Source organism: Macaca thibetana, chromosome 19 (assembly GCF_024542745.1).
Source record: "Macaca thibetana thibetana isolate TM-01 chromosome 19, ASM2454274v1, whole genome shotgun sequence".
NCBI lineage: Eukaryota > Metazoa > Chordata > Mammalia > Primates > Cercopithecidae > Macaca > Macaca thibetana.
In genome coordinates this window covers 7,236,493-7,247,241 of record NC_065596.1, presented here as the reverse complement: position 1 = coordinate 7,247,241, position 10,749 = coordinate 7,236,493, and the positions used below count along the sequence as shown (strand labels likewise).

Below are 10,749 nucleotides of genomic sequence, written 5' to 3'. Positions count from 1 at the left end.
CAAATTGTTATTTCTTTTTTAAAAAACAAAATTATGGAGATGGGGGTCTCACTAGGTTGCCCAGGCTGGTCTTGAGCTCCTGGACTCAAGCCATCCTGCTGTCTTGACCTCCCAAAGTGCTGGGATTACAGGTGTGAGCCACTGTGCCTGGCTCATTCCTTTTTTAGTCTTTAGTCTTTCTTTTCTTTATTTTATTTTTTTCTGTGTGTGTGTGTGTGTGTGTGTGTGTGTGTGTGTGACAGAGTCTCACTCTGTTGCCTGGGCAACTAGAGTGCAGTAGCGCGATCTTGGCTCACTGCAACCGCTGCCTCCTGGCCTCAAGCCATTCTCGTGCCTCAGCCTCCCAAGCTGCTGGGATCATAGGTGTGCCCTACCATACCTGGCTAACTTTTGTATTTTTAGTAGAGATGGGATTTTTGTCATGTTGCCCAGGCTGGTCTCAAGCTCCTGGCCTCACAAGATCTGCCTATCTTGGCCTCCCAAAGTGCTGGGGTTACAGATGTGAGCCACCACACCCACCCTTTTATTTATTATTATTTTTTGAGATGGAATTTCACTCTGTCACCCAGGCTGGAGTGCAGTGGCGCGATCTCGGCTCACTGCAAGCTCCGCCTCCCGGGTTCATGCCATTCTCCTGCCTCAGACTACCGAGTAGCTGGGACTACAGGCACCCACCACCATGCCCGGCTAATTTTTTTGTATTTTTAGTAGAGATAGCATTTCACCGTGTTAGCCAGGATGGTCTCGATCTCCTGACCTCGTGATCCACCCGCCTTGGCCTCCCAAAGTGCTGGGATTACAGGTGTGAGCCACCGCCCCTTGCCCACACCCACCCTTTTTTAAAAAAAATTAAGTTAATTTATTTTTTACTCTGTACCTCAGTGGATGAAAAATGTAGGATTAGTCTGGACATTTTGCATCTTCTATCTTTTTTTTTTTAGACAGAGTTTTGCTCTGTGTCATAGGCTTGATTGCAGTGATGGTCTTGAACTCCTGGGCTCCAGCAATCCTCCCACCTTGGCCTCCCAAAGCACTGGGATTACATGCACATGGCGCAGTGCCCAACCTTGCCTCTTGTATCTTTAAAAAAAATTGTAATTAGTTCAATTATTAATTGATTAATTAATGATTTTTGAGATAGGGTCTCATGCTGTTGCCCAGGCTGGAGTGTAATGCCGCATTCATGGCTCACTGCAGCCTCAAACTCTTAGCCCCAAGGGATTCTCCTGCCTTGGCCCCTCGAGTAGTTGGGACCACAGGCACGAACTACCATGTCCCATGTCTAGCTAATTTCTTATTTTTTATAGAAATGGGGTCTCCCTCTGTTGCCCAGGCTGGCCTTGAACTCGTGGACTCAAGCAATCCTTCCACCTCAGCTTCCCAAAGTGCTGAGATTACAGGTGTGAGCCACCACACCAGGACAACCTCTTGTATCTTAAAAATGACTAGCAAGGCCGGGCGTAATGGTTCATGCCGATAATCCCAGCACTTTGGGAGGCCATAGGCGGGCGGATCACAAGGTCAGAAGATCGAGACCATCCTGGCTAACATGGTGAAACCCCGTCTCTATTAAAGATACAAAACATAAGCTGGGTGTGGTGGCACGCGCCTATAGTCCCAGCTACTTGGGAGGCTGAGTCAGGAGAATTGCTTGAACCCAGGAAGCGGAAGTTACAGTAAGCCAAGATCGTGCCGCTGCACTCCAACCTGGGTGACAGAGGGAGACTCCGACTCCGTTTCAAAACAAACAAATAAACAAAAATCTGACTGGCAAAACCTAGGGGACTTTCTTCCTCTACAAGCTGAATCTTTATTAATTCATTCATTCACTCCATGAATATTCATCAAATTCCTGCATCCAGCTTCGTACACACCATTTTATTGAATCTTCACCACAGCACGATGTTGGGGCTATTTTCTCCCAGTTTTGCCGATGAGAAAACTGAGGCTTACAGGAGTTGTTACTTCCTGGAGTTCCCCCAACTTTGGGGTTTGAACACAGGTCTGTTTGACTCCAAATCTGAGTTTGCTGAGGGCCTCCTGTGGAGCAGGCAGGGTGTTGGAGTCACAGAGGGGAGCAACAGGCTTGGTACCTTTTCACATTAAAGAAGCGACAAGAGACCAGGCATGGTGGCTCACGCCTGTAATCCCAACACTTTGGGAACCCAGGATGGGCAGATCACTTGAGGCCTGGAGTTTGAGACCAGCCTGGCCAACGTGGTGAAACCCCATCTCTACAAAAAATACAAAAATTAGCTGAGCATGGTGGAGCACATCTGTGGTCCCAGCTACTCAGGAGGGTGAGAAAAGAGAATCTCTTGAACCCAGGAGGCAGAGGTTGCAGTGAGTGGAGATTGCGCCACTGCACTCCAGCCTGGGCGACAGAGCGAGACTCCACCTCAAAACAACAACAACAAAAAGAAGAGACAAGAGGTCATTACAGTGAGGTCTGATGGCTGCATTTTGTTTTGAGATGGAGTCTTTGCTTTTTTGTCCAGGGTAGAGTGCAGTGGCATGATCTCGGCTCACTGCAACTTCTGCCTCCCGGGTTCAAGCGACTCTCCTGCCTCAGCCTCCCTAGTAGCTGGGGCTATAGGTGTGTGCCACCATGCCCGGCTAATTTTTGTATTTTTAGTAGAGATGGGTTTCACCATGTTGGCCAGGCTGGTCTCGAATGCCTGACCTCAAGCGATCCACTTGCCTCAGCCTCCCAAAGTGCTAGGATTACAGGCATGAGCCACAGTGCCTGGCCTTTTTTTTTTTTTTTTTTTTTTAAGTAAAGATGGGGGTCTTGCTGTGTTGCCCAGGCTGGTCTCAAACTCTTGGCCTCAGGTGATCCTCAGACCTCAGCCTCCTAAAGAGCTGGGATCACATGTGGGAGCCACCACACCTGGCCTGATGGCTGCTTTGTGAGCTCATAAAGAGGAGACGTGACCTAGTCAGGCAACTTAGGGTGGGCTGCCTGGCAGAGGTGATGAGTGTTGTGATCTGAATGGTGAGGATGCCAGATGGAGGAGGCTGGGGAAGGCACCCCAGGCAGAGGGCACTGAATATGCAAATCCCTTCATGTGCATATCCCACTGACACATATTTCGCTGGATTACATATCCCACTGATGCAGGAACTTCACAGTGTGTTCAAGGAATAGTGAGATGGTCAGGGTTTTTGTTTGTTTGCTTGTTTTTGTTTGTTTGTTTGTCTGTTTTTGTTTTTGAGACAGGGTCTTGCTCTGTTGCCCAGACTGGAATGCAGTGTCGTGATTGTGGTTCACTGTGACCTCCGCTTCCCAGATTCAAGCGATTCTCCTGCCTCAGCCTCCTGAGTAGCTGGGATTACAGGCGTGTGCCACCACACCCGACCGTTTTTTTTGTTTGTTTTTTTGTTTTTGTTTTGTTTTCTTAGACAAGGCCTCTCCCTTTCACCCAGGTTGGACTGCAGTGGCTCAGTCATGGCTCACTGTAGCTTCCATCTTCTGGGCTCAGGTGATCCTCCTACCTCAGCCTCCTGAATAGCTAGGACTACAGGCATGCGCCACCACGCCCGGCTAATTTAGAGATGAGTTCTCACTATGTTGCCCAAGCTGGTTTTAAACTTTTGGGCTCAGGCGATCTTCCTGCCTTGGCTTCCCAAAGTACTGGGGTTACAGGTGTAAGCTACCATGCCTGGCCTTTTTTTGGGGGGGAGGGGGGTTGGGGTGGGGTCTCACTCTGTCACCCAGGCTGGAATGCAGTGGCACAATCACGGCTGACTGTAATCTTCAACCTCCTGGGCTCAGGTGATCCTTCCACCTCAGCCTCCTGAATAGCTAGGACCACGATCACCACGCCCGGCTAATTTTTTAATTTTTTCGTGCAGACAGGATCTTGCTATGTTGCCCAGGTTTGTCTCAAACTCCTGACCTCAAGTGATCTGTCCTCGGTCTCCCAAAGTGCTGGGATTACAGGCGAGAGCCACGGCGCCCGGCCAGAGGTGGTCAGAGTGGCTGGAGCAGAGGAAGGGAGGAGAGAGAGGAGGGAGACCATTGGAGGAGGGATGGAGGAATCTGATAAGCAGGGGTTCGTCTGAGATTCTTTGGGGAGCCTGACGTGGCAGGGACCGACCAGCAGAGGGCGCCTCGCGCTAACAGAGGCGGTCCCCGGCGATCCTCCCATCAAGGCTCCGGGTGCCCCACCCTCAGAGAGCGGATCTAGGCCTCTGGCACCCACCTGGTGGCATGTGAATGGTTAACTTCCCCTGACCGGGGTGGAAACTGAGTCTCGAAGAGAATCAGGATCTTTTCTGGAATCAGAAAAAGATCTCCACCTCCAGTAGTTGAAGATACAAACCCTCTGGTTTCAGTGGACACAGAGCCTGGGAGGCATCCGTGGCAGACAGAGGGCATGAAAAGGGCCTAAGGAGGCCCGCAGAGTTTCCTGACCACCCAACTAAAGGAGACCCCAGGGCCGGGCGCGGTGACTCACACCTGTAATTCCAGCACTTTGGGAGGCCAAGGTGGGTGGATCACCTGAAGTCAGGAAACCAGCCTGGCCAACATTAGTGAAACCCCGTCTCTACTAAAAATACAAAAATCAGCCGGGCGTGGTGGTGCACATCTGTAATCCTAGCTATTCGGGAGGCTGAGGCAGGAGAATCGCTTGAACCCGGGAGGCAGAGGTTTCAGTGAGCCGAGATGGTGCCACGGCACTCCAGCCTGGGAAACAGAGTGAGACTCCATCTCACATTAAAAAAAAAAAAAAGAAAAATATCTCCACCTCCAGAGGTTGACGATAGAAACTCTCTGGTTTCAGGGGACACAGAGCCTGGGAAACATCCCGGGCAGACAGAGGGCGTGACAAGGGCCTAACGAGGCCACCAGAGTTTCCCAACCACCCAACTAGAGGAGACCCAGGCCTGATTTTATTTACAGGGTTCCTGGCAATATGTCATTATTTGTTCATTTCCTTGCTTGTTCAACCAAATCAACAAATTGGGGCTGGAGGGGCGGTGGCCAGAGTGGAAAGGGTCACACCATGAACTGAGTCCACGGATGTTACTATTGCCCCCATCAGGAAACCAAACCGATGCCCAGAGAAGAAAAGCAATAACGTGGATCTGCGGGTGAGGGGTGGGCTCCAAGCGGGGAGGGTCCTGAAGGCTCCCAGGAGGGGTGAGCTGGGCCTGTGTCTGGATAGGGTTGGAGATGCTCTTTGGACAGGATGCTGGGGCCCCGCCTGCCTTCCCCGGGGCCCTGGCACACAGCTGGCCTGAGGTCCTTGGCCACAATCCCTTTTTTCCAAGAAGGGTGAGGTGGTTTGTGGGAAGCAGCCATGGGGGTTATTTATAGAGGCTGCAGGAAATCCCCAAAGAGTCTGAGACTCGCCAGGCAGTTGGACCTCAGGGTCAGGAAGGGGGCCTGATCCGCCAATTGCTCGACCCCCACCCCTGTATTCAGCCGCCACCCGGTTCCTGAGGAACCACCAGCCTGGGACAGTCAGAGCTTTAAGGTCAGGGCTGGAAAGAGGTAGGGATAAGGCTGGAGGGGGGGTTTCCAAAAGGGGAAGCAAGGGCTATACCTGGGGCATCAAGAAAGGCTGCCTGGAGGAGTGGGTCTCTGGAGCTGGGCTTCTGAAGAAGAAGGGTTCATTAGACATGAAAACGGCTTTCTAATCCAAGGGCACAGCACGAATTAACGCATGTTGAGTCTTTTTCAGAGAATTAAAAAGTCCAGGATAACAGGAGGCAAAAGGGGAGTCACAGACGTGCTAAGGAGTTAGACTTTGTTCTAAGGGTAATAGGGAGCCGTGGAGTGTGAGCAGGAGAGGGACTTGGACAGAGTCTGTAATGGAAAGACTCCTCTGGACCAGCACAGGAGCCATACCAGAGGCAGCGGCTGAGGTGCAAGTGTGCAGGGGCTGGGCCAGAGCCAGGTCACTGGGTTCGGTTAGAGGGATGATGGCTCCTGGAATGCTCTGAAAGGCAAAACGGACAAAGGACCGGAGGCCTGTGCCCATGTGTCTGGAGACTTTAGAATTACTACTATTATTATTTTAGAGATAGGGTCTTGCCCTGTCGCCCCGGCTGGAGTATAGTGGCACAGTCCTAGCTCACTACAGCCTCCAACTCCTGGACTTTAGTGATTCTCCTGCCTCAGCCCCCCAAGTAGCTGGGACTAAAGGTGCATACCACTATGCCCAGCTAATTTTTAAATTTTTGGTAGACATAGGGTCTTGCTAAATTTCCCAGGTTGATCTCAAACTCCTGGGCTCAAGTGATCCTATCTCAACCCCCCAGAGCACTGAGATAATAGGCATGAGCCACTGTACCCACCCCTAATACAACTTTATTTACAAAAACAATGCCTGGCCTTAGAATTATTATTACATCCAATGCTTGGATGAGAACGTGGAGGCTGGGACTGACTGAGCCAAGATTCAAATCCGGGGATGTTTGGCTCTAAAATCCTAAATCAGGTCTTCTGGAGTGGCTAGGACTGACTGGCATCAATGTCTCCCCGTAAGGACTCTGGGCTGTCTGGGCAGTAGGCTTAGGGGCAGGGACGTCCCCACTTCCTTGGGGCCTCCAGCTCAGCGTGTCTGGGCAGTCTGGCCAGGCTGACCCCCTTGCTCTGTCTTGGCAGAGCCCCAGCTGAGCGCTTCCTGCGGTGACCATCTCTCGCCCTTGTTTCCGTATCCCGGAAATATCGCTCCTTTGTCCCTCCAGACTAGCCTGCCCTAAGCGTGGCGCTGCCAGCTCCCAGGTCCTTGTGACTCATCCGTTCCAGTCCAGGACCCCAGGCTGGGAGGGAATTGAGTGATTGAGAGGATGGGAGGTGTGGGGGGAGGAGACAAGCTGAGATCCTAGCCAGCGGATTTTTTTTTTTTTTTTCGAGATGGAGTCTTGCTTTGTCGTCCAGGCTGGAGTGCAATGGCACAGTCTTGGTTCACTGCAACCTCCACCTCCTGGGTTCAAGTGATTCTCCTGCTTCAGCCTCCTGAGTAGCTGGGACTACAGGCATGCGCCACCACGCCTGGCTAATTTTTTTGTATTTTTAGTAGAGATGGGACTTCACCATGTTGGTCAGACTGGTCTCAAACTCCTGATCTCAAATGATCTGCCCACCTCGGCCTCCTGAAGTGCTGGGATTACAGGCATGAGCAACCGTGCCTGGCCCTAGACAGCGATTTTAAGCCTGTTTTTCCTGATAGCCATTGGCTTTGTGTCCTGAAGTTTTTACTTGTTAGAGATAAAGCCCCACGGATGGGGTTGCTGAGTCAAAGGTTTGTGCATTTGTGCATTTGAGACAGGGTCTTGCTCTGTCACTCAGGTTGGTGCACAGTGGTGGAATCAGAGCCCACTGCAGCCTTCAACTCCTGGCTCAAGCAATTCTCCCACCTCAGCCTCCCAAGTAGCTGGCACTACAGGAGCGCACTATCACACGCCTGGTTTTCTTTCTTTTTCTTTCTTTCTTTTTTTTTTTTTTTTTTATTGAGACGGAGTCTTGCTCTGTCACCCAGGCTGGAGTGCAGTGGCGTGATCTCGGCTCGCTGCAAGCTCCCCATCCTGGGTTCACGCCATTCTCCTGCCTCAGCCTCCTGAATAGCTGGGACTACAGGCACCCACCACCATGCCCGGCTAATTTTTTGTATTTTTAGTAGAGACGGAGTTTCACCGTGTTAGCCAGGATGGTCTCGATCTCCTGACTTCGTGATCCACCCGCCTATGGCCTTCCAAAGTGCTGGGATTACAGGCGTGAGCCACCGCGCCCGGCCCACACCTGGTTTTCTTTAAATTTTTCATAGAGACGAGGTCTCGCTATGTTGCCCAGGCTGACCTCGAATTCTGGAGCTCAAGCAATCCTCCTACTTAGGGCTCCCAAAGTTCTGAGATTACAGGCATGTGCCACCACACCCAGCCTGATTTTATTACGTTTCACTAAACTAGTTTCTGGAAGGGCCATTACAGGACTTGAATTTCTACTAGTCTTGTAGGAAAAAGCCCTTTTTTTCTACACCTTTAGTAGGTGTTACGTGTTATGGCCTTAAAAAGACATTTTCCCAGTCTGCTGGGTGCAATGTGATTTCCCTGTGTTCTTTCGATTTGCTTTTCCCTGACTGCTGGCTAATTTAGTGATATCAGTGAGCCAAAGTGTCTTTAAACTGGACACTGGTACCTTTTCTGGAGAATTCTTTGCAAACCTAGAACTTTCTTTCTCTTTTTTCTTTTTTCTTTTTTTCTGAGACAGGGTCTTGCTCTGTTGCCCAGGCTGGAGTGCAGTGGCATGATCTCGGCTCCCTGCAACCTCTGACTCCCAGGGTTCAAGAGGTTCTCATGCCTCAGTCTCCCAAGTAGCTGGGATTACAGGCACGCACCACCACACCTCGCTTTGTGTTTTTTGTAGAGATGGGGTTTCTCATGTTGGTCAAGTTGGTCTCAAACTCCTGGCCTCAAGTGATCCTCCCGCCTTGGCCTCCCAAAGTGTTGGGATTACAGGCCTGAGCCACCTTGCCCAGAAACCATGTGGTACCTTTAAAAGCAGAAATCGCACTTCTGGAGTCTTTGAAGGATTCACTAATATTTATTAAGTGCCACCAACGGGCCACAGGCAGGGCTGGGAGTGGGCGGAGAAGGAATGGCTCCCCTCCCGACAGCAGGTGACCCTCACCCCCGGATCAGGGCCCCAAGCGGGGGCTGGAAGCACTCACACTCAAGAAGCGGAGGTGAATAGCTTCCTCTTCTCACCTCCGGGTACAGGCACTGGGGGTGAGGAAGTGGCTGGGAGGCAAGGAAGCTGGAGGAGGGGAGGTGCTGGGGCCCAGGGCTGTGCGGGTGGGGGTGGGATGCTGTGGATACCTTGGCCCGTGTGCCAGGGTCGGGGGGACGTGACCCTAGGTGAGAATTGGGTAGAAAGAGTGTGTGAAAGGACATGCGGGCATGTGATGTTGGTGCCATATCTATAGGTGACGTTGTGACGGTGTGTGTTGTCACTGTGTCTGTGTATGACATCATCACCATCTGTGTGATGCCATCGCCGCCTCTATGTGACATTGACATGACGTGCGACGTCAACGTGGCCCGTGACGTCATTGCTGCATCTTATTGTGACGTCATGCCACGCCCCCCATGTCTGTGTGCGACGTGCGCATCTGCGCGACGCCATCGCTAAATCTCTTCATGACCTCTACATGGCCGCGTGACATCTACATGGCCACGTGACACCATCACCACGGTGATATGTGACGTCAGCGCCGGGTCTTGCGTGACGTCATCTCCGCGGCTGTGTGTTCTGGGCGAGGGATCTTGAGGCGCGGGTGCGAGTGTGAGAGAGTACTAGGGGTTTGCATGCAGGGAGTTGTCTGATGGTGGCCCTGGGTGGTTGGGGGCGGCGGGAGGGGGTAGTGTCCGGCGCTGTGAGCATCTCACTGCATCCTCCGCAAACCGCCGAGTTGGGCCATCCCTTGGTCCTCAGGCCTGGAACCTCCTCAGCCACTAGGGCAGGAAGGGGATGGTAACACAACAGAGTGTCAGACAGAGGGAAGGGCAAACCTCGCCGGGCCCTGGAGGCTCGTCCTCAGTGGGGGCACAACATCCTGGGGACCCCGGCCCTGCCTCCTCCCACCCTGGGCCCCTACTTGTTCCTCAGGACCCCAGTGCTCCTTCGGGTTTAGCCTCGCCATGAAAGTCGCATGTGTTGAACCTCCCCAGGATGGTGAGACTGCGGTGTGTTCCTCCTCATTATACAGACGAAGATACTTAGGTTCAGAGTGGCCACTTCCAAGCCCCAAGCCTCTGCTACAGCTTGTTCGACTCTCCCCAGTGCCTCCCAACATTCTGGGGATACTGAGAATTTACCCCAAAGCCTCCGCTCCCCCAGACACCTACGCTGGTTGCCAAGGCAAGGCTTCAGTCTCCCTCTTTTGCCTGCTCCTGCTCACACGTCCTCCGTGGCTCCCCAGTGCCCTCAGGACAAAGTCCAAGCCTTACAACACGGCATTCAGGGCTCCACCCCTCTGCCCCTCCCAGGCATCCCCATCAGGGACTCCTACTATGCCAAAGACCCAACAATTCCAAGGGCCATCACACTGCTTCCGCACCCCCAGTCCCGCTGCCTTTGCACGAGCGGAGTTGTCTTGCTATCCGGGATGCCCTCCCCCCTCCTGGGCCTGGCAGAGGTTCCTGTGAGGGGTCAGGGGTTGGCTTAGAGGCTGTTTCCTGCTGGGGGAGGAGGGGGCTGTGGCCAAGTCCCGCTTCCGCTGGTCCTCTCCCTTCCTTCCCCGGCTCTTCCCTGGGGCCCAAGCGGCCTCACGTTCCTTGGTTGGCTCTGGTCCCTGGCCCTGGCCCCAGACTCCATCCTCAACCACCATTTACCCAGCTCTGGTCCCTGCTGCCAGCCTGCAAGGCTCCATCTTTCAGAGACGGAGGCATCGAAGCCCCCATCATTGTTTGAACTAGTGCAACCGCCTCTGTCCTGGTCCCCAGCTCCTTGTCCCCCAGTCTGTTCCCCAACAGTGACCAGAGGAACCTGTGGATGCTTGAACTGGGTCATGCACATCCCCCGTCTGCTCAGGTCCTCACAGCAGCCACAGACAGGGCTTGATCAGCTCCCATCACTTCCTTGCCCTTACCTCCTCCTCCTGTTCCCCTCAATCACTCCGCTCCAGCCACACTGGCCTCCTCCCCTCAAACACACATGGCACGGTCCCACCTTGGGGCCTTTGCCCTGGCTGTGTCCTCTGTCTGGCGCACCCTTCCCGGAATCCCTCCATGGCTCCT

General features: G+C 52.9%; 1 protein-coding gene across 1 annotated transcript in view; it reads right to left on the bottom strand.

Moving 5' to 3' along the window:
- Positions 1-8,538: 8,538 nt before the first annotated feature.
- PLVAP (plasmalemma vesicle associated protein) overlaps positions 8,539-10,749 on the bottom strand; it is a 28,377-nt gene continuing 26,166 nt past the window's right edge. The window contains exon 6 of the mRNA XM_050769615.1: positions 8,539-9,465. Coding sequence (XP_050625572.1) covers positions 9,459-9,465 — 7 coding nt within the window. The 3' untranslated portion in view covers positions 8,539-9,458. The remainder of the gene's footprint in view (positions 9,466-10,749) is intronic.